Here is a 20,964-nt window from a genome sequence, read left to right on the forward strand (position 1 = left end):
CTGGCTAAATAGTGAGGAGAAAAGAATCAAAGAAAAGAGAGAAAAAAGAAAGAAAAAACGTAACAGATGGAGGAAGAGAGAAGATAGAGCTGCTGTGCAAGTAGGTTGTGTAATAGGAGTAATGAAATTTCAATTTTAGGGTTATAGCTTTTATTTGGGCTTTTGGGTCAACAAAACTAGGTAAATTAATAGCCCAAAGTATTATAAAAAGACTACTTTTCTTTTTAACCAAATAAAAATAAATCAAGTATATTTGACATACAATTTTTTTTGGTAAGATATACAATTATTATTTATTCTTTTAAAACCTATAAACATAATTTATTTGTATATGACATTCTTTATATAAAAATTTATTTATTATTATTAGTGGTATATGTCCTTGTTTTATAGAATTTATGGCATTCTTTTTATGAAATTTTCAAATTTTTATACTTTTTTAAAGACCGAGTTATCTGATTCAACCGGTTTAATAACTATATAGTCTTATCATAGAGACCGGTTCATTCCATCGGTTTAATCCGGTTTAATCCGGTTTGTCATGCGGTTCGACCAGTGACCCAGTGGTTCGACCAATGAACCAGTGACCCAGTACCCTCGCCGGTTCGATGACCGGTCCGGTTTTTAAAACACTGTGTTAGATTACACTTTATTCTCTCAAGTGTAAATCACACTTGAGAGAATCCATTCCCATTTCTCATATCTGAATCATTTGATTTTATGCAATTTTTCGAAACAGAACTTATTTGAGTCATGTGATTTATGCAATTTGGACATAATATCTAAAATTGGCCTAAACCGACTCAATTTATAAACACGAGATAATTAGAATATAAGATAATTAAGCTTATGTTTTGTACATTATTTTTATTTATTTATTTATTAAGCAAATGATGTGCATATGAGAAATCTCACCAACACCCTAAATAAATTAAAAATAAAATAAAATAAAAAATATTTGGGTGACAAAACCTAACCCAGTTAAACTACATAAACAACCAAAAAAGGGTATACAAACACTCACACACACTACATGCAATGCACTATCCCATGAACCCGCATACAGGCTCGAAACCGGATTGCAAAAAAGAGTGTTGTGTGAAATAGAACACTAACATCTCTAATAATAAGTTAAATTGTAGTTAGGAAAGCATACATACACTATGGTTAGATGCACAATAGTCCTAAAACCTAGTCCAAGAAACTATTGCATGGTTAAGAGACTAGCTACATTTCCTTAATCACATCACATGTGGATGGAATTGCTTTGTTTAAAATTCCCCATAAGTAATACTTTGATTGAGATCCTGCAAAATGAGTAACTCAAAAATATAGAAACAATTAGCAAACAATAAAGTTTAAATGAAGAAGTAGCATATTTGTAATATAATAAAATGTAACTCACTCTTGTATTGGTTTGGGAGCATTGTAGAAGGAAAAATTAAAAGCTCAGCATTTTCAACCCTAGCTCTTATGGCAAGGTCATTGGAAATCATTTCATCAACTAGCTGGTCAAAATATCTCTCAACACTGTAAAACGACAATAATACTAGTTTAAATATGAGCATGGAGAATAAAGTTTAATGGTGATGCACTAACAATGTAAAATAGTTTTACACGATCGTCCAATAAAAAACCATCATGTTGCCATATCATATCATGGAAGTGGGCTGAAGTGGGATGATGTAGCAGAAAACATGGTTGTCATTGGTTGGCAATGTAAAATTATATTACACTGTCAGTGCATATTTTCTTATTTTTGAAAATATTTATAAAAAACAAACATAACATTCAAAATAGTGGACATAAACCGACATCAACAAATTCAAAATACAATTGCAAAACTAGTTCTTAATACAAATAGTTAATTTTTATTAGATGTTAGTCACATAACTAATTCGCATCGACGATGCATATTCTTTAAATCTATAAAAATATTGTTTTTGATGTCTTAATACTAATACTTGAAAACAGAAAACAAAATTAAAATAAATGTAACATTTCTACAATTAGTAGTTGAGAGTGTAAAAAAAAAAGTGCCCCAAAGATTGTTTGCCCACTTTTGTCAATTGTGGATAGCAGAAATTAGCGGTTTGATAAAATTTCACTTCCCAGAAGTGTTGTAGTGTTACTATACTAGTATAGCACTTTTGCACTAAATAGCGTGTAGCAAAACAATAGTGATTTTTTCAAATTCCGTTAGCTATAAGCCTATAACCGATATTTAACAACATTGGTGTTCAAATCACGCATGTTCTTAGTTTATGCGAAATGTTACCTTTCATTCTGAGGAAAGAAATAAAGGCCAATGCTCAGATTATTTGTTCCAAATTTTCTGAAACTCTCTGGCCATACAACTGATCTTTGAATCATGTCTGCATAAAGCACATTAGGGATATGTCTTGTCGACTCGAGAACTTTAGGGCATGCTAAAGTGGACAAATGGCACATTAGTCTAGCAATGCTTTTATCATAGCTTTTGTTCAAAATCTGCAAATTTCCACTATTATCCACAAAATTCAACGTCAGACCTTCACCATAGCAACTAAAAAAAAATATACATTAAGGGTCCGTTTGATTTAATCAAACGGACCATAAGTCCGATAGAAGGTAACATAAATAACAATAAAAAGCAAATTTCTTACCTCCAGATTGGATCAGCAATAGGCTGTGGATCAACAACAGTAAAACACTCCTTGTTGGAATCAACTTCACCTTTTTCTGAATCTTTAGTCTCACTATCAGAATAATCTGTGTCTATTACCTCTGCTTCACAATCCTCACAAAACCAAATAACCTCATCTGTAAAAATCACAGGCCCATCTAAACAATACCTGAAATTGCGATGTTGAGGTGTATAAGTCCAAAAGGTATTTAAGAATTTGAAACTACAACTTTATAAAATGCAAACTTCATTGTTGTGATAAAACAAAATAGCATGCTAAGATCAGTATGCTTCCAATGAAGAAATGAAAGTTCATGGTATTATTAATACAAGTGATTCGTTTTCCAACTCAAAAGAAGAGAACGGTGGTAATCACACTGTAATTTGAATCATAGGTAAACAATATCTTATAATACAACTCATTTGTATTAATAAATACCATGTTTTAGATACATATTAAATCACGTTTTAGATACATATTACGGTTATCTCTTTCTTTAGAATTCACATTCAAAACAAATGAAATTTAGAAGCATGCCATGTAGCAATAAAAATATATGCATATGCTACTTGAGTATGATGGTGAAAACCTGCTAAAATCCTAACTTAACATGCATCCTTACTAAAAGCTAAAACCTTATTTCTGCTTTATCTAACAAATTAGGAAGGAAAAAAAATAGTCCGGAAAAATTTATGTCATAAAAAAACAGAAACGGCTGCATCTTGCATGTTCAGCAAGTATAACGATTAATATTTACTTCAAGTACATGCAATGCCAGATAGTAGATGAAAAGAGTAAGTAACAAAGACCTATGCAGTGCACAATCTTCACATTTTTTACAATATACCAATGCCTCTTGAAAGCCTTCATCGCCACACGTAAGACAAACGGAGACCTACAACAAGTAGGGTAAAGTTTTACTTCAATGATTCATAAAAATTGTATGTTTCCAAAAAAGTTTTATTTGATACTTCCATTGCAAATCAGAAAATGATAAATACCTGAGGCATCATGGTTATCCCTGACTCATTAGAGAGAACATCTGTATCCACTTCATCTTGAGAGCTTCCGTCTGCAGTTTCGGTCTCAACACTAGACTCCGAATGAACATCAATCTCCATTACGACAGATGGTAGCAGTTCAATATTTGTGTCATCATTAGGGTGTTGGCTCTCATAATATGCTACGACTTCTTCTTGAGGTTCAATTTCAGTATGTAGACCATGCTTAGTTAGGGGTTCAAAACTTGAACCAACTGCATCTGATGGTGCAGATGAGACTGGTTCTATGACTATTTCATTTGCAGCAGAATTGGAATTGACAACTTCTATTTGGGTGTTAGAACCAGCAGAGTAGTGCAACTCCGTTGAGATTGATCGTCGCTCATCATTTGAATTCACACCATAATTAAGAACCTCGTGATGTTCTTTGGCTTCTGTTACTTTTCTCTGTGAATCAATATGATTTTTGGGTTCAAAAGTTGATCCCTCTGCTTCTGCTGGTGTGAATACCTGAGCATTGACCACTGGTTTTGATGATTTCACGGGACTTCTTATCCCATTATTCATCTTCAGGTATTTACCTCTTGTTGCTCCTTCAACCTCAGGCTTGAAACCATGATCCTTTGCACCAGTGTCATCCCTGAGTTTCCTTTTTGACCATACAGCTGGAAATTTCCTGTTCTTGAAACTAGGAGATTCATTTTTCACATTTTCTACCTTGAAACCACAATCCTTTGCACCAGTGTCATCCCCGAGTTTGCTTTTAGAACTTTCAGCCGGAACTTTCTTGTGCTTGAAATTAGGAGCTTCATGACTCACATTTTCTACCTTGAAACCATGATCCTTTGCACCAGTGTGATCCCCAAGTTTCTTGTTAGAACTTTCAGCCGGAACTTTCTTGTGCTTCATACTATGTGCTTCACAACTCACATTTTCTACCGGGAGCCCATTTTTCTTAGATTTTGGAACTTTCTTAGGTTGAACTACTGAATTCATTTCAGAAGCATTTGGAATTTGTCTACTGTGTCGTCCATTTGAATTTTTATGTTTCATTGATTGCTCATGTAGCTTTAATAACATTTGATGTTTCTTTCCATTATTATGCTTTTCCACAAAGTTGTGATGCATCTTAACATCACAAATTTTACAGCGTGTAGTATTTGACTGTCGATACAGTACTGGGGCTATAGCAGGAATAGTTGGTTCCGGCGTTTGATGCGATAAGCACTTTTTATCAGCATATTCTTCCGGCATTTGATCTGGTAAGTGCCTCTTATCACCATAGTGTTCCCGGGTTTGTTGTGGGAAGTGCCTCTTATCAGCATAATGATCTTGGGTTTTATGTGGCAAGCACTTGTTATCAGCATAGTCTTTTAGCTTTTGATGTGTTAAGTGCTTTTTATTAGCAAAGTCTTCCGGCATTCGATGTGGCAAGTGCCTCTTCTTATCAGCATAGTGTTCCTCCATTTGATGTGGTAAGTGCCTCTTCTTATCAGTATAGTGCTTCTCCGTTTGATGTGGTAAGTGCCTCTTCTTATCAGCATAGTGTTCTTGTGTTCGATGTGGCAAGCACTTGTTATCAGCATAGTCTTTCGGCATTTGATGTAGTAAGTGCCTCTTACCACCACTGTTTTCTAGCTTTTGTTGTGCCAAGTACCTCTTATCACCATAGTCTTCTGACTTTTGATGTGCAAAGTACCTCTTCTTACCAGCACGGCGTTCCTCTGTTTGATGTGGAAAGTACCTTTTCTTATCAGCACAGTGTTCCTCCATCTGAGGTGAAAAGTACCTCTTCTTATCAGCACAGTGTTCCTCTATTCGATGTGAAAAGTACCGCTTCTTATCAGCATAGTGTTCCTCCGTTTGAGGTGAAAAGTACCTCTTCTTATCAGCATAGTCTTCCTCCAATTGAGGTGAAAAGTACCTCTTCTTATTAGCATAGTGTTCCTTCGTTTGAGGTGAAAAGTACCTCTTTTTATCAGCATAGTGTTCCTCCGTTTGATGTGCAAAGTACCTCTTCGTATCAGCATAGTGTTCCTCCGTTTGATGTGAAAAGTACCTCTTATTATCACCATAGTGTTCCAGTGTTTGTTGTGGCAAGTGCATCTTATCAGCATAATGATCTGCCCTTTGATCGGAATAGTGTGCCGATGTTCGATGTGGTAAGTGTCTGTCATCAACATAGTGTGCCGGCATTTCATGTGATAAGTACCTATCATCAGCATAGTGTGCCAGCGTTTCATGTGATAAGTACCTATCATCAGCGTAGTGTGTCGGCGTTTCATGTGATAAATACCTATCATCAGCATAGTGGTGACTGTGAGGAATTTCGTAATTGTAGTAAACTTCTTCATGATTGAAATCATCGAATGGCATATTATCATTCCAACCACCTCTATAATTATTTTGAAATTTTCGACTCTGCAAATAAGCATTAAAACACGAAGCAGTGTGTTAAATATAAAACCAATCATGTCTTTCACCTAACAACTTAAGCTTTTGAAACAATTGATTCATAACACAGTGCATAGATTGATATTGTGGCAACATTCAGAAACCACTACCTCAACTTTATCATTTGCAATAAGGTTCAAACACTATACCATTTGAATAATTCTACCATTCAGAAACAAACTAAAACAAACAACATTGAACTTAATTTCCAAAGTAGTCACAGTTTTGAAAAGCATAAAAATGCAGGAATATTATCATTCCGATCACAAGTCCCAACAAAAAATCTAACATTTCGACATTTACTACAAGCATCTTCATTTCCATATTACGATAGTTATTTATGATATTGTCATTTTTTATAAAGTAACTCGACAATGGTGTCGGACACCAAGGTTGTCAGAATCGGGATTTTGCTTTAAATCCAAAGAGGATAGTAAGAAGCAAAATCGTAAATCGCAATCAAAATCGAAGGATTCTACTCGATTAATTTTGTTGAATCGAAAGGGGAAATCAAGATCGCATAATCGAAAATCGCAACCAAAATCGATGGATTCAACTCATAATAGTAAATATATACATATATTATAAAGTGCAAGTACTCAAAGTTTAAAATCATAAAACAATCAAGTCTCAAAAATCATACGACAAACATCAATCCATGGATTTTGCAATTTTGTGCGATTTTACTGGGATTTTGCTCTGATTTTGGATTTTACTTAGGATCCAGATCCATGAGGGTGTGCAAAATCGCAAAATCCATGGATTTTACGACTTTGATCCCGATTTTGACAACAATGTCGGACACGTATTAGTGTCGGATACGTGTCAGACACCGATACTTTGACAATTTTGGAGTATTGGGGATTCAGATCATCTAACTACTATAAAAAGAAATTCAACTCAACAAAAGAGAAAAGAAAAAACTAACCATGGTGTCGGATTGAAGGATTTAACCAATAAACGATGAGAATATCAAAGACGAGGAGAAGGAACTTTCACTACTTAGAAACCCTTTCCAAACCAATGTACTTAGTTTTGAATAACAAATTCAAAAATGATCTCAAAACCAACCAAGAAACTTTCACTACTTAGAAACCCTTTCCGAACCACCAAATTCAATATCAAATGAATTTTATAGATTACACAAAAACAACCAAGTACAATACCTAACTTTACAGCTACATCTTAATCAATGTCCTTAATCTTGAATAACAACATAATCAAAACAAACAAAAAAATATTCTAAACCAAAAGAAGGAGCTTTAACCACTTAAACCTCTTTTCAAAAACCCTTAAGGCCTTAACCATTCATGCATTATTTATTCTAACTCCGAAAGAATTCATATTCAACCTTTTTCCCAAAACCCCAATTCAAAAAAAGCATCTTTTTAAAACTCACTCAAAACAAAAAGGTTAATAGAAAATAGACAAAAAGAGAAAGATTTTTAAAAGGCTTAAATATCACATTTGTCCCTGTATATACGCACTTTTTTTGTTTTAGTCTGTGTATCGCTTTTTTTTTTGGGGTTTTGTCCCTGTATGTGTAAATCTTGTTGATTTTCGTCCCTCCCGTTAAAAAATGACTGCGTCCGTAGCTAATTAGCTACAAACACAAACAAGAGAACTGAAAATCAACAAGATTTGCACATGTTTATAAAAAATAAAAAAAAAAAACAAGATTTTTTTTAAGCAAAAACTGACATAGGGACGAAAACAAAAAAAAAAACGCGTACATACATGGACGATATTTAAACCTTTTTAAAATTCCTCATATTACTCTCTTGTTTTACTATCTTTAACATCAACAGAAACTACATTCTATAAACAACCTTTCCAAACACCTTAATCATGCATACATTGTTAATCCTAATTCAGAAACTTTTCCCAAAACCCCAAAATATTTTATTTTTTCAAAAAAACATCTTTTTTACCGTAAAAACACTCAAAACAAAAAAGTCCAAACAAAATAGACAAAAATAAATCCTTAAATTCCTCCAAAAAAAAAAAAAAAACAGAAACTACAATGCACACATTCACTTTGACATGAATAAACTGTAACTGAAACTCAAATCTACGAAAAAGAAAAGAAGAAAGAAAAAACAACAATTGTAACAAAAGACAAAAACTAACCATTGTGTCGGATTGAAGTGTTTCTGCGATAAAGAACGAGGAGAAGATTGCGGTTTATATTGGCTCTGAACCCGCCAAGAATTTTTTAGACTGTTGAATGAAGAGTAAAGTGGGGCGTGAAAACAGAGTGACAATAATATTATTTTTTCAAAAAAAATAAAATAAAATAAAATATATATATATATATATATATATATTAGACAACTAACCCATATATATATATATATATATATATATATATATGGTGAGATTTAACTTGAAATAGAGAATGTGAGCATTTAATACATTGAATTTCATTTGATCCTAACTATATATATATACTCCCTCCGTCCTGAATTATAAGAGAAAATAAAAAAATCACACTTATTAAAAAAAACTAAAACATGAGAATTTGAAATATGTTTTTGTGGGTTTTTCTTAGAATAAGTTACATAGGAAGATGTAAAAACAATTTTTATTGGTTGTTGTTTATTGAGAAAAGGGTAGAGAGAGAAAATTAAATGCAATTTGCATTTAATTTTATGAGAATAAGGGAAAAACATTCTGGAAAATGAATTTCTCCCTTATAATTTGGGACAAAAAAATTGGTTTTTTTCCCTTATAATTTGGGACGGGAGGAGTATATATATATATATATATATATATATATATATATATATATATATATATATATATATATATATATATATATATATCTTCCTTTGATCACTATTAGAGCAAAAGTTTTATGATTAAAAGATATCATATCATATATTAAAATGTCATGTACAGCAAATCTGAGAGAAACATAAAATTGTTATGAATGAGTTCAATTTTTTAACAATATAAAGTATTTCAACAATAATTTAAACGATCATATGACTAAAAAAAACACGTATAAAAAACATGTTCTATAAACATTCACCTTAAGTAACAAAAATTTGTTGTTCAGTGTACTTCCACATCCAACGTGATATCATCCTATCAAAATTAATGAGAATCATAATTCGTCACACCAATATTAATCATGGATATCTACAACGTATGATTGACCATGTTGATAAAAAAAAAAAGGAATATAAGAAATAAAAACACACGTATCTATATTAACAATTTTATTCAACTTTCTTTTCTTTGCAACTAGTACTTAATACTAATCTTGACCACCGTCTAAATTAACATAAAAGGAGAATTATTAGTAAACACATAATTAGTCTCCATATATCAGAGCAAAAGTTGATTCTAAACCATATATATCAGAGCAAAAGTTTTAATTTTAAGATTGAAAGAAATCGTATATTAAAATAAACTCAACATACGATAATGAATGAGAAGATTATTATGAATGAGGTTAATTAGTTTTTGAACAATATAAAGTCTTTCAACAATAAATTAAAAAATCATAAATAATTGAGTAAAAAAAGCAAAAATAAAAAAATGCTCTATAAAAATTCACCTTAGCCAACAAAATTATTTGTCTTTGGGTACCTCCGCATCCACCGTGATATTCATCCTATCAAAATTAAAAAATAAAAAATAAACATAAGCACAAAACCATAAATTATAGAAAAATGGGAGAAACGGGTTTTTGAAGCACGATAAAGAATGAATTTAACAATTGTGAAGTGTACTAATACTGCATAATGAATGAGTTCTGTATGAGTTAGGATCCGTTGACACCAGGTGTCAAACTTTACTTTGACACCAAATTTAATCCGTCGATTCTTTTTAATCCAAAGGTTTAGATTAGGCCACTTAAAAAAGTCAATACTCGCGTGAGCACTCTATTTTCATTCCACACCAAATCCCTAATTCGGTGTTTAGTCTCCACTGCTTGAATCAATCTGGAAAATCGTTCTGAAATTCAACTCATAAAGGATATTTCTTCATTCTTGGTGACAAAGCTTCTTATCTCTTTGGTTTGTCTATTGTCATCAAACTTTCGGCCACATGGACATTCAATAGAGCCCAACCAAATTATTCTCCACCCTCTGCATTCAGCATACAATATCATTAGTAGTAGATCAATTTAAGTGATGAATGTAAACCCTTAATTGATTCTTCAATACGAACTTTATTTCACAAATTAATTGCTTTGTTATGAAATATCAAATTTTTTTTACACTTTCTTAAAAATATCAAACTTTATAATTGAAACCCATATTCTTTTGGGTGGTGATTAATGTCCATAGTTGTTTACCGGAGAGAGGGAAACCGGAAATGAGACAAGGTTGCCAGATTAGAAGAGGTGGAGAGCAAACATAAAATTAGCGATTTGGTGATAAAAGAAAATAGAGCGCACACATAGTCACGTAATTTTTTTAAGTGGTTTAATTTAAACCTTCAGATTAAAGAGAATCAACGGATTAGATTTGGTGTTAAAGTAAAGTTTGACACCTGGTGTCAACGGATCCTAACTCGTTCTGTATATATAATAGAATATAACTTTATATAAGCGTATATATTCAACAATCAATCCAACAAATAAGTGAGATACAAAATTTTTTTTGGGATACGGATATTTTTTTTTTCCGTTTTTTAAAATCTTTTTTTGAGAAGTGTTTTTTCCCTTAAATGCAGTTTTGGCCCCCCAAGTTTCATAATTGCTTGATTTTGGCCCCCACGTTTCAATTACTTGATTTTAACCCCCTAAGTTTCACAATTGCTCGATTTTAGTGCCCCAAATTTCAGTTGTTCGATTTTGGCCCCAAAATTTATCCTCTTTTGCATTTGCTAGTCCCGGTTGACTTTTTTGACTAAAAATTGCTTATGTGCATTTTTTTAAAAAATTAATATGTTTTAATTAAAAAAAATATAATAATATTTGCTTTTATGAAAAATGTATTAAAAATTGTTTTTTTAATAAAGGGTTTAATAATTATTTTTTATTTTTAAAAAAAGTTTAAAAAATAGTTCATAATTTTTTTTACTTTTTTATATAACAAAATTATTTTATAAACTACATATAATACAAAAAATATTCTATAATTTAGTTTTTAAAAACTTATTTAATTTTAAAATGCCACATAGCCAATTTTTAATCAAAAAAATCAACGGGGGGCTGGCAAATGCAAAAGGGGTAAATTTGGGGTCAAAATCGAGCAATTGAAACTCGGAGGGCTAAAATCGAGCAATTGTGATACTTACGGGGTTAAAATCAAGAAATTGAAATGTGGGGGACCAAAATCAAGCAATTGTGAAACTTCGGGAGTCAAAACTGCATTCAATTGAATGTCACGTAAGCAAGCTCTATAATTAAATGACACATAAACAATTTCTATGAGAATGTTCGAGAGAGCTCCATTGGAATCTCACTATTTATATAATAGAGATAGAGATATAACCATGGTGTGCTCTGTTTACAAAACGAGGTACCCCTTGAGGCGTACCCCCAGTAGTGACTTTATAATATATAAACACTACCAAAGTGTGTATCCTATCCAATGTGGGACTTAAAATAAACTTTTTCAAATTCACACACACTCTCATTCTACACTTGTGTTTATTTCTATACCAAGTTCAGTGGCGGAGCTAGCTCAAAATATTGGGGAGGGTCACAATTTTTCTTTTAAAGAAAATAAAAAGTCATGAATGCAAAAACACCAAATACACAACACCAACACTAACACACCTCAAGCCTATCTATCTTTGTCTAAGCCTCCACTAATACACAACAACTAGGAGGACACAACATCAGATCATGAACGATCTGAGTAATCACCATTACAAAATACACCTAGCCACATCTATAACACCAAAAAAATTAAGGTAAAGGGACACCATTACAAAGCTGCATTACATACCAAAGCACCTAACACCACAACAAATTCAAACAATCACAACAAGATGTGCAACCCCAAGCCATAAAAAGTTGCAAACTGAACCAACACACTCCTAATAGCAGGCAAACAACAAAACCCAAAACAGCTCCTACACATTGCATTCCAAAACCAGTACAAACAAACACTTAAATAAAATCAAACACTTCACTAATTAATTTTACACCACTTCAACTTTGTTGATTCTATTGCTTTCTACTAACTCAAAATTGAAGGTAAATAAAACTCAATGACACCGTTCCACTAACTTAAAAACCCCACTTCTTTATCAAATTTAACAACAAACAACTAAAATTGAGCAAGTTTTCTAACAATTTAACAACAGGTGACCTACAACAACATTCAATAATAACACTTTAACATAAAAATCTGAGAGAACAAAGGGGTTTCGTGAGACATACATGAGAACAGAAATCAGAGAGATGAGAAAACGAGGTCGACGGTGGAAGGTGGTGTCGTGGGTTGCACAGACGGTGCTTTCGTGTGGTTGCCGACTTGCCGTAAACGGTTGCGACGGTGTGAGGGTGAAGAAGCAAGAATATTCTCAGTTTCTCGCGTGTGTGATTCTAGGAGGAAAATATTATATTGTAGTTTAAAAGAGTTATCAAGGGCATAATAGTAATTTCCCATGTAAGAAAAAAAATTTAGGCTTAAATGCAGTTTTACCCCCCTGTTTTGAAAAATGCGGAATTTTACCCCCTATTTTATAATTTGTTGGATTTTGCCCCCTCACCAAAATTCTGCACAAAATCTGCATATGAGCTTCAAGTTTAAAGCTTCGCACGGAACTCAATTTGGATCAATAATTCACAAAAGTGATTACGAAACGACCGCAATCGAGTTAGGTTTCCACATAATCAAACTCCACTAAATTTGGAGTTACAGAGAGAGATTAATTACCGTTTTAGTGAAGGTGTGTTCAAATTAATTATCGTATGAAACTACTATTTGTATTTTCGTCATGCCTCTCACTCTGTAGCTCATTTTTTAATACTATTTACATGTATGGAAATCTAACGAAATTACCCTTGTTGACATTTCAATTTCGTCGAATTTGGAGTTACGATGCGTTCGGTAGACAATGTTGAATTTAAAGGTCACAAGTAGATTTATGCAGAATTAGTAATTGGACAGACCTTCACTAAAACGGTAATTAATCTCTCTCTCTCTCTCTCTCTCTCTCTCTCTCTCTCTCTCTATAACTCCAAATTTAGTGGGGTTTGATTTTGTGGAAAGCTAACTCGATTACGGTCGTTTCGGTATCAGTTTTGTGAATTATTGATCCAAATTGAGTTATGTGCGAAGCTTTGAACTTGAAGCTCAGAAGCAGATTTTGTGCAGAATTTTGGTGGGGGCAAAATCCAACAAATTATAAAATAGGGGGGGTAAAATTCCGCATTTTTCAAAACATGGAGTGTAAAACTGCATTTAAGCCAAAAATTTAAAAAAAACTGGGGCAGGCCACAACCTTGCCGAGCCCACATGTAGCTCCGCCCCTGACCAAGTTCTTCCTAGAACTTGCTAACTTGTTCCAACAGTTTCACATTTACTTTATATTTATAGCGGGTCAGATAGGCGCGAAACTCTGTCTAACTTATATCTAAAAAATATAAAGATATGTTTTATGTTATGGTGAGTTTGTTAATAAAAGATTTTTGCTGTTAAAAAAATGTGTGTCTTATGTTATGGTGAGTTTGTTAATAAAAGATTTTTGTTGTTACTAAAAAAAATCAAGCATATTGTTGGTATTATGAAAAGTCCATACAAAAACTCATGTATATATCAATATCTTCTATACTATATATAAAGAGAATACATGAATTTTTGTGTGGACTTTTCATAATACCAATAATACCCTTGATTTTTTTAACAAACTCGCCATAATATAAGACTTTTTTGGACATACGTTAGACACAGGCGCAGAACGCACTTGCCTGGCCCGCTAGTATAGTATAGAATAGATTAATTTTATTAAAACTAGCGGACCAGACAAACGCATTTTGCGCCTGTGTCTAACTTATGTCAAAAAAAAGTATGTCTTACGTTATGGTGAGTTTGTTAATAAAAAAAATTTGCTGCTAAAAAAAGATGTGTCTTATGTTATGATGAGTTTGTTAATAAAAGATTTTTGTTGCTATTAAAAAAAATCAAAGATATTATTGTATGTATAATGACATTTCATCCTTAAAAATAATAATAATTTTCAATCAAAGTGTACATTAATGCATGAAGTGAACCGCACCACCAACCAAAGGCATAATTTGCATGAAGTGAACAAATAAATTTCTTTCTTCCATTGGATTCATTAATTCACATCCATTTCATTCATTATGAACTTAATCACTCTCTTTCTATTTTTTCTTCTTCTTATCTCATTAAATTCCCATTTTGCCCTCGCCGGAAAACGCAAGGTCCACATCACCGACGACTTGGACGATGTATTCGACGACGAGGAGGATGATGATTGGAAAGAATGGGGCAAGAAACCTGCTCCCTCTTTCGCTCCCTCCGATTTTACCAAGTTGGATGATTCCAAGATCCAAGAGGAGATGATGAAACGCCACTCCGGACCCGTCATCGGATTCGTTAAGCTCCGATTTGGTGTTCGCCGGACTCCGGTAACCACATTTTCCTCCGATTTCATTATTACTATTTTTTTGCTTTTATCCCTCTTTTTTAAAATAAATAAATTAAGCTCAATTTTGAGTTAAATCTGTGATTTTTACTTGTTATGCATGATGGGTTTCTTTCATCTTTTAATTTTTTGTTAATTGAGCTTGAATTTCATGTTATCCATTTTTTCAAAAAAAAAATATTTAGCTCAATTTGAGTTGAAGATGTGGCTTTTTCTGTCAATTTACAAATTGTATTATTTGATATGAATATGGATATGACAATGTGCTTTATTCTTAAGATAGTTTATGTTGATTATTTCTGTTAATTTAATTTTCTATTGAACTTCGAGGTAGAAAATTAGTACTATTAAGGAAAAGTCTAATGGTAGAGCTTAAGTTTAGAGTTTGGATTGTGATGCACGTTTTTCAGTTTTAGAACTTAAGTGAACACCACCCTTGGTAAAAGGGGATAAATTCAACTCTTCCATATAGTTTTTACTTTTTTTGTTTTGAAAATTCAATATCCGGACCAAGGGCCGACTAATTCGAGGGACACCAATTCCACTGTCCACTAGCGGTGGGCCTATTTAAAGTTAGAGTTTTTTTTGCTCTGTATAGATTGACCCAACACAAGAAGTGGCTTTAGCCGTTAGGAGGTTTCAAACGTGAGACCTTGAGAAGAGCTTTTACTTGTTACATTTGATATACAATGAGTTTTTATTTGACGCGATAGTTTACAATGTGTTGTCATGCTAAAGACACTCTTTTTAGTACTATTTTTCATTATTGGGTGAAATTTATGTGTCTTTGTTTTCTATAGTAGAGAGGTTTCTGGTTTGAACTTTTGGGTGAATGTTGAGTACTATTGCAAATTTTTATGTTTGATTTTAGGACAAGGTAGCTGAACTTGCCATGAAATGGACACAAGTTCTGAGAACAGGAGCTGTTGGAGTAAGGTTTACAGGTGTTGATCTGAATACAATCATGTTCAACATGGACAGCATCAAAGACTTGGAGGAGGTATGACTTCTATTTTTACTTCTTTTTTTGAACATAAAGAACCAACAATGGTTTTATCATTAGATGTGATTTACAATCAAACATTATGGTATCATATGATATGACACATGTATCCGATCTCACCTAGTTTGGAAAAGATTTTCAATGTCATCGATATTATGTTCTTCACCTGCCTATCAAATGATGTTGAATTCCAATCGAAGAACTCAAACTTTTGGTCTTATTGTATTGAAAAACTAGCTTTAAATTCAACCTAGAGGAAGTAGTAATTTTGTGTGTCCTTAGTTTATGATGCTCTCTATCGATAGTGTCTCATACTCTATCATGTCAACAGTTGAAGGAATTTGTCTTTGACCAATCAGAAGCATATGAGATTAAAATGGGGGAACAATTATTTCGAAGACCTGGAGATCCATCCCTAGATGAAATCATTCAGAAGTATAATAGTGAGAAAGGCAAAGAAGATAATGCTAGTCCAAAGGAAGTTGATGGAAATTCGAAAACAGAATTGTAGTTAACGGTGCAAATATAATCCTCTGGAAGTCGAGATAAAGCAATTGTATCACATTTTTTATACGGTTACCCCAAGTCTTGTTATTTTTATAGTCCTGATGTACAACTCTTCCTTTCTTTCATTGCGTTTAATTAAGGTTATAAACTTTTTTTTTGAACCAGCATTAAGGTTATAAACTGCATTTAAATAATAGTGAACAAATAATCATCCCTTGCTGCATTTGGCAACACTAAGAGAACACACTTCTAGATTACGACCAAATATCATTGCCAAAAGAAAATGCTTTGAACACAAATAAACCTTTGTAATGAAAAGATCTTTTGAATTTATGATAGCTGCAGTTGTAAATTGTAATAATAGAAATTCACAAGGATTTCATCATTGTTTACATATGAATAAGATGGAAGAAGCCATTATTTCAGCTTGTTACTGAAATCAGAGAGCTCAAGAAGCTGAATCCTGGGGTTGGCTGCTGCTTCATCCCTCTCTTTTTGAGTGTTGAACCCCCAATTCACTAATTCAAACAATCAAGTTTAATAGTAATTATTATACAACTCTTAAAAGCACAAGTACAGCATAACATAGAAACTGAAAGACACAAAATGGAGAGTGCATAAGTTAATTTATTTTTCGAATCAGGAGAGTGCATAAGTTATAATGAGAAAAAATATGAAAATAATTTTACCTAGATACAAGTTCCAATTATCTAACTCTGGCTCTTTGATGACATTTTTAAGGGTTGCAAGCCTATCTTCCACAAAGCTGTTTAAAATTAACTACAGTTAATTTCTGCTAATATATCTTAACAAAGTAAAAGTTATATAAATCAAAATAACCTCTGGGGTGCACAGAAATCTTAACTGTAGTGTCAGCCCTTGATGTTCTGGCATTTTTTGAAGCTTCTTCAGCACTTCTACCTTAGGACTAGTGAGAAAATATAAGATGGTTTTAGAAAAACAAATTTATCAGTGAAATGAAGTATTAATATAATGCAGCACAGAAAAATTGCATATGTCCAAAGATATCAAATAGCAATACTAACCCTGTTCCCAGACCATATAGCCTTTCTGGTGGTATAGTTATTCCTGCAAGTTCTTTAAGTAAAGCATCGGCAAAGCGGCCCTGAAACCATAGAAAGGATAGGAAATTGTGTAGAAAATGCAAAAGCATAAGAGCGTGCAATAGGATTAGGATTATTGTCTTCATGGTAGGAGCAGAGAGAGAAGCCAGACCTGTTTTGTGGTGACAATGTACACTCTTGAACTTGCAAATCTTAATGCATCAGTAACACCAGGATATAATCTAGAGGTAAATCATAGTTAGAAGTTGCATAATAGGATAGCAGCATGTAGAGCTCAAGAATCAAGATACTTGTGTAAGAACAAAATCTTATTTTAATGTAAGCAGTGGAAACTCAAAACATAGTTGCAGGGAGATTTCTTAAATTTTATTTTACTGCTTAGGTTTCTCATAATTCATCTGATGTAAGTATAAAAAAGAATTAATATTGTCAACCGCAAATTGCAGAAAATAGCAGTTTGTTCAAACACGCTACCCTACGGTGTTTTATCCTTTATTTGACAATATTTTGTACTAAATAAAGTATCGTTGAGGAACAACAGTTTGTTTAAATTTCACTGCACTATAGCGCTATAGCACCGCAATATTTGTTATTTGACAACACTGAAAAGAATGATCACATTTCATAACACTACCTGTTGGCTTGAATCCAACCAGTGAAATCCTTCTCCAACCAATCATCTCTGACCTTTCCAAACAGTTCTATCAGATCATCCCTATTCTCTTTCCACTCTTCCATGACAATAGGCTTCAATTGGAACCAGTTCTCCAATATGCCCTCAACTGTGAGCCCCTCTGCCACCTTTCAGAAGAACTATGACATCAGTCAAATTGGCATCATCATAGATCACAAAGTTCCTTAGAATCTGATGATAATGTTATGACTTCCACTTGTTAATTCATGATAAAAATCAATGGCAAAGACTTGCACCAAAAATAAATAAAGCCATGGTCTCTATAGTTTTATACTCACCGAAGATTTTCTGATGGAAGGAACTCTTGTCTCAAGCAACAATCTCACAAGTAAAAGTGTTTCATATCCAGTTTCCACCACTGGTCTCACCTGACATGGAAAATCTATAAGTTCATCTTCAAACTAGTCTTTGATACTTTATTTGAACATCTATCTATAAATTTAACTAAATACATCATTTGAAAAGTTAAGCATATGGGATTCGGCCCCTTTTGTATCCAAAAAAAAAAAAAGTTAAGCATAAATATATAAGTCAGCCACAAAGTTAGTAGAATAACCAATAAGTAATAACAAAATAAAATAAAATAAAACAAAACTAGCCACGATTAAATTATTTACTGCAATCATTTGTTCAACAATCCAATCTTCTGTGGCGGAATCTACACTGTCAAACAAGGCTGGCCATCTCAACTTAGCAGCCTACAAATCATCAAAGAACATATGAAAATTGCTGGTGACAATCAGAAACTTTATACTATTTTCAGTTGTTTTCATCGATTTTTATTTGTAACAAAATGGTAGAAGATACAAGGTGAGAGAGCAAAATAACCTTGAGAGCAGAGATAGCTGTCTCTCCACAGGTATCACAGAGAACTCCATCAAAATCCAATGCATAGAGATGCCCCATTTGCTTCTCTTCCTTTCAATGTTGCCAAAACTAATCCAAAGATGATATATAAAGACTGCATGGTATACAATTATTTTGCATGGTATACAATTATCCGCCATCCAAACAAGATTGAAATCATTGGTGCTAATATCAATGAAATCATGACACGTGTCAGTATAGCAATTTTTCCTCTTTTTTTTTTTGTATTTTTTATTTATCAATCAATAAACGTGACTCCTTAAGTTTTCTTTCTTTCTTTCCTTCTTTTATAAATGTGAGATCTTAAACCTCCTCTATAAGCTTTAGTTTGGATTTATTTGTATGATGCTATTATTATATATTATATATCAACTATGTGTGTGTGCACGCGCGTACGACAAAATACATAAACAACAGATGTTAAAATTGAAATAATCAATATTAAATTACTTATTTAAAAACACAAATTTACTAATCCAATCTTTAAAATGTTATTGTATGTTTGTGTGTGCGAGTGTGAGCGTGTGTCTGAGTCAAAATCCTATAACAAAAATTGAATGCTTTGAAAACCAATCAACTTCACATGGTGTTGCTTTGTAAATAATAGTGATGGTGGTTTTCAAATGGTGAGTGGCGAAAATATGACAAAGAATTTGCAAAATGCATCCATGGATCCATACTTGATTATGTAAAAGAGCTTCTTTGAATTTATCATGATGTAAACACTTGACATCTAATTTTTTTGATACAGGTACAAATAAGATATTTTCAATTTATTTTAATAAGTTTTTATGAATAAGTGTTTATTGATTTAATGGCTAATTTAGTTGTTTGTCCAAATCATAGATTTGAGTTCCTTGTTATATTCTTATTTTCTTAATCTTAAAGGTTTAATTACACATTTAATCATTATGTTTCAAGTTGGTCCTCTATGTTTTAAAAGTTTCAATTTGATCCCTTATGTTACTGATGTCAACTCAAGTTTGTTCTTTTTATTAAATTGAGTTAATTTCATCTAAATTTCTGTTAAATTTTGAGTTAATTTCCTTCAAAACTTTCACGTGACACACTCTTAAGTTGTCCATGTATGCAAATTTGTTAGCTACATGGAAGATTTAAACCAAAATTTGACGAAAATGACTAACTTGATACTTTTTAAACTTAAGGACTAAATTGAAACCTAATATAAACATAAAGGATCAAAAATGTAATTAAACCTAATCTTGATAAACATTTAGTAGAACCAAGTTTCCATTGTATTGCTTGTGTGCGGAATGAAATGAGTGCCAGGGATTTGAATCTACCATTAACTGTGGGAGCATCTACAATGTCTTTGAGTTAAGACAAGAAACTCATGATAAAGATATGCAGTGCAATACATTTCTATTCAGCCATGATGATGTCAACTTACAATTAGGGTTGGGAACAGGCCAGGCCTTGACAGGCCTGAGCTTGGCCTACGATTTTTTTTCAGGCCTGAGCCTGGCCTGTGGCCTATCAAATGTTTTTTTTTTTTGCCTGGCCTGAGCCTTTTAAAAGCCTGGTCTGACCTGACCTTGTAGCCTGTTTAAAAGTTTGTGTTACATTAAAACTTCTCTATATAGTTTTTTTAAATAGGCTAAACAGGCCTTAAAAAATTCACATTTAAATTTTTATAATTTCTACAACATTAAGAAAAAGCTAATAATATGATTAACACAATAATTAAAAACTAATAAAATAACAAATACGATTACGAAAAGTCGCAATAATTAAAAGCTAATATTTATATAAATAATATTTTTTTATAAGATATAAATAATAATATTATATAAATAATAATTATTATAAACAGGCCGGCCTATCAGGCTTCGTAGGCCTTTTTAGAAGCCTAAGTCTGACCTATTTATGTAAACAGGCCGTTTTCAAAGCCTAAACCTGGCATTTTTAATAACCAGGCCAGGCTTATACAGGCCAGGCCAAAGGCCCCTGTAGGCCGCCTGGCCTATTCCTAACCCTACTTACAATACATGATTTTACCTAATAATTACATTTGATATGGCAATGATGATAAATAATATTCAAATATTCTAATTAATTAGCTAGTTAATACTCCTACACATCA

At 32.7% G+C, this 20,964-nt stretch overlaps 3 protein-coding genes across 4 annotated transcripts; 1 reads left to right on the forward strand and 2 right to left on the reverse strand.

Annotated features, from left to right (window-relative positions):
* Positions 1-852: 852 nt before the first annotated feature.
* On the reverse strand, positions 853-8,357 carry LOC123888084. The gene is made up of 7 exons (XM_045937047.1): positions 8,252-8,357; positions 3,668-6,088; positions 3,476-3,561; positions 2,646-2,834; positions 2,279-2,503; positions 1,406-1,530; positions 853-1,307 (listed from the first exon to the last, which is right to left on the reverse strand). The coding sequence occupies exons 1-7, from the start codon at positions 8,252-8,254 to the stop codon at positions 1,228-1,230; spliced, it is 3,129 nt and encodes a 1,042-aa protein (XP_045793003.1). The 5' UTR covers positions 8,255-8,357; the 3' UTR covers positions 853-1,227.
* A 5,939-nt stretch (positions 8,358-14,296) lies between these two features.
* Positions 14,297-16,378, forward strand: LOC123891608. The gene is made up of 3 exons (XM_045941513.1): positions 14,297-14,687; positions 15,576-15,704; positions 16,039-16,378. The coding sequence occupies exons 1-3, from the start codon at positions 14,400-14,402 to the stop codon at positions 16,216-16,218; spliced, it is 597 nt and encodes a 198-aa protein (XP_045797469.1). The 5' UTR covers positions 14,297-14,399; the 3' UTR covers positions 16,219-16,378.
* A 141-nt stretch (positions 16,379-16,519) lies between these two features.
* Positions 16,520-18,972, reverse strand: LOC123891607. Of its 2 annotated transcripts, none has more exons than XR_006803171.1 (9): positions 18,822-18,972; positions 18,611-18,691; positions 18,272-18,361; positions 17,934-18,100; positions 17,451-17,520; positions 17,261-17,340; positions 17,055-17,142; positions 16,904-16,980; positions 16,520-16,732 (listed from the first exon to the last, which is right to left on the reverse strand). XR_006803171.1 is itself a non-coding variant. In XM_045941512.1 (9 exons), exons 1-9 carry the CDS (start codon positions 18,897-18,899, stop codon positions 16,632-16,634), a joined length of 807 nt encoding a protein of 268 aa, XP_045797468.1. In that variant the 5' UTR covers positions 18,900-18,972; the 3' UTR covers positions 16,520-16,631. The 2 variants fall into 2 exon arrangements, 1 of the variants encoding a protein (XP_045797468.1); XM_045941512.1 differs by having other exon boundaries at positions 17,080-17,142.
* Positions 18,973-20,964: the final 1,992 nt, after the last annotated feature.

Source organism: Trifolium pratense, linkage group LG6, assembly GCF_020283565.1.
Source record: "Trifolium pratense cultivar HEN17-A07 linkage group LG6, ARS_RC_1.1, whole genome shotgun sequence".
In the NCBI taxonomy this organism is placed as follows: Eukaryota; Viridiplantae; Streptophyta; class Magnoliopsida; order Fabales; family Fabaceae; genus Trifolium; species Trifolium pratense.

Excerpts from the sequence above, each read along its gene's own strand:
- LOC123888084 (XM_045937047.1), bottom strand. Across the intron at positions 2,835-3,475 it reads GAAGATTGTGCACTGCATAG|GTATTGTTTAGATGGGCCTG; the intron begins GTCTTTGTTACT and ends TCGCAATTTCAG. Across the intron at positions 2,504-2,645 it reads ATTGCTGATCCAATCTGGAG|TGGAAATTTGCAGATTTTGA; the intron begins GTAAGAAATTTG and ends TGTGGATAATAG.
- LOC123891608 (XM_045941513.1), top strand. The coding sequence starts at position 14,400 with ATGAACTTAATCACTCTCTTTCTATTTTTTCTTCTTCTTATCTCATTA. Across the intron at positions 14,688-15,575 it reads TTGGTGTTCGCCGGACTCCG|GACAAGGTAGCTGAACTTGC; the intron begins GTAACCACATTT and ends GTTTGATTTTAG. Across the intron at positions 15,705-16,038 it reads GCATCAAAGACTTGGAGGAG|TTGAAGGAATTTGTCTTTGA; the intron begins GTATGACTTCTA and ends TCATGTCAACAG.
- LOC123891607 (XM_045941512.1), bottom strand. The coding sequence starts at position 18,899 with ATGGGGCATCTCTATGCATTGGATTTTGATGGAGTTCTCTGTGATACC. Across the intron at positions 18,362-18,610 it reads TTGTTGAACAAATGATTGCA|GTGAGACCAGTGGTGGAAAC; the intron begins GTAAATAATTTA and ends TTTCCATGTCAG. Across the intron at positions 16,733-16,903 it reads TAATTGGAACTTGTATCTAG|TGAATTGGGGGTTCAACACT; the intron begins GTAAAATTATTT and ends TGTTTGAATTAG.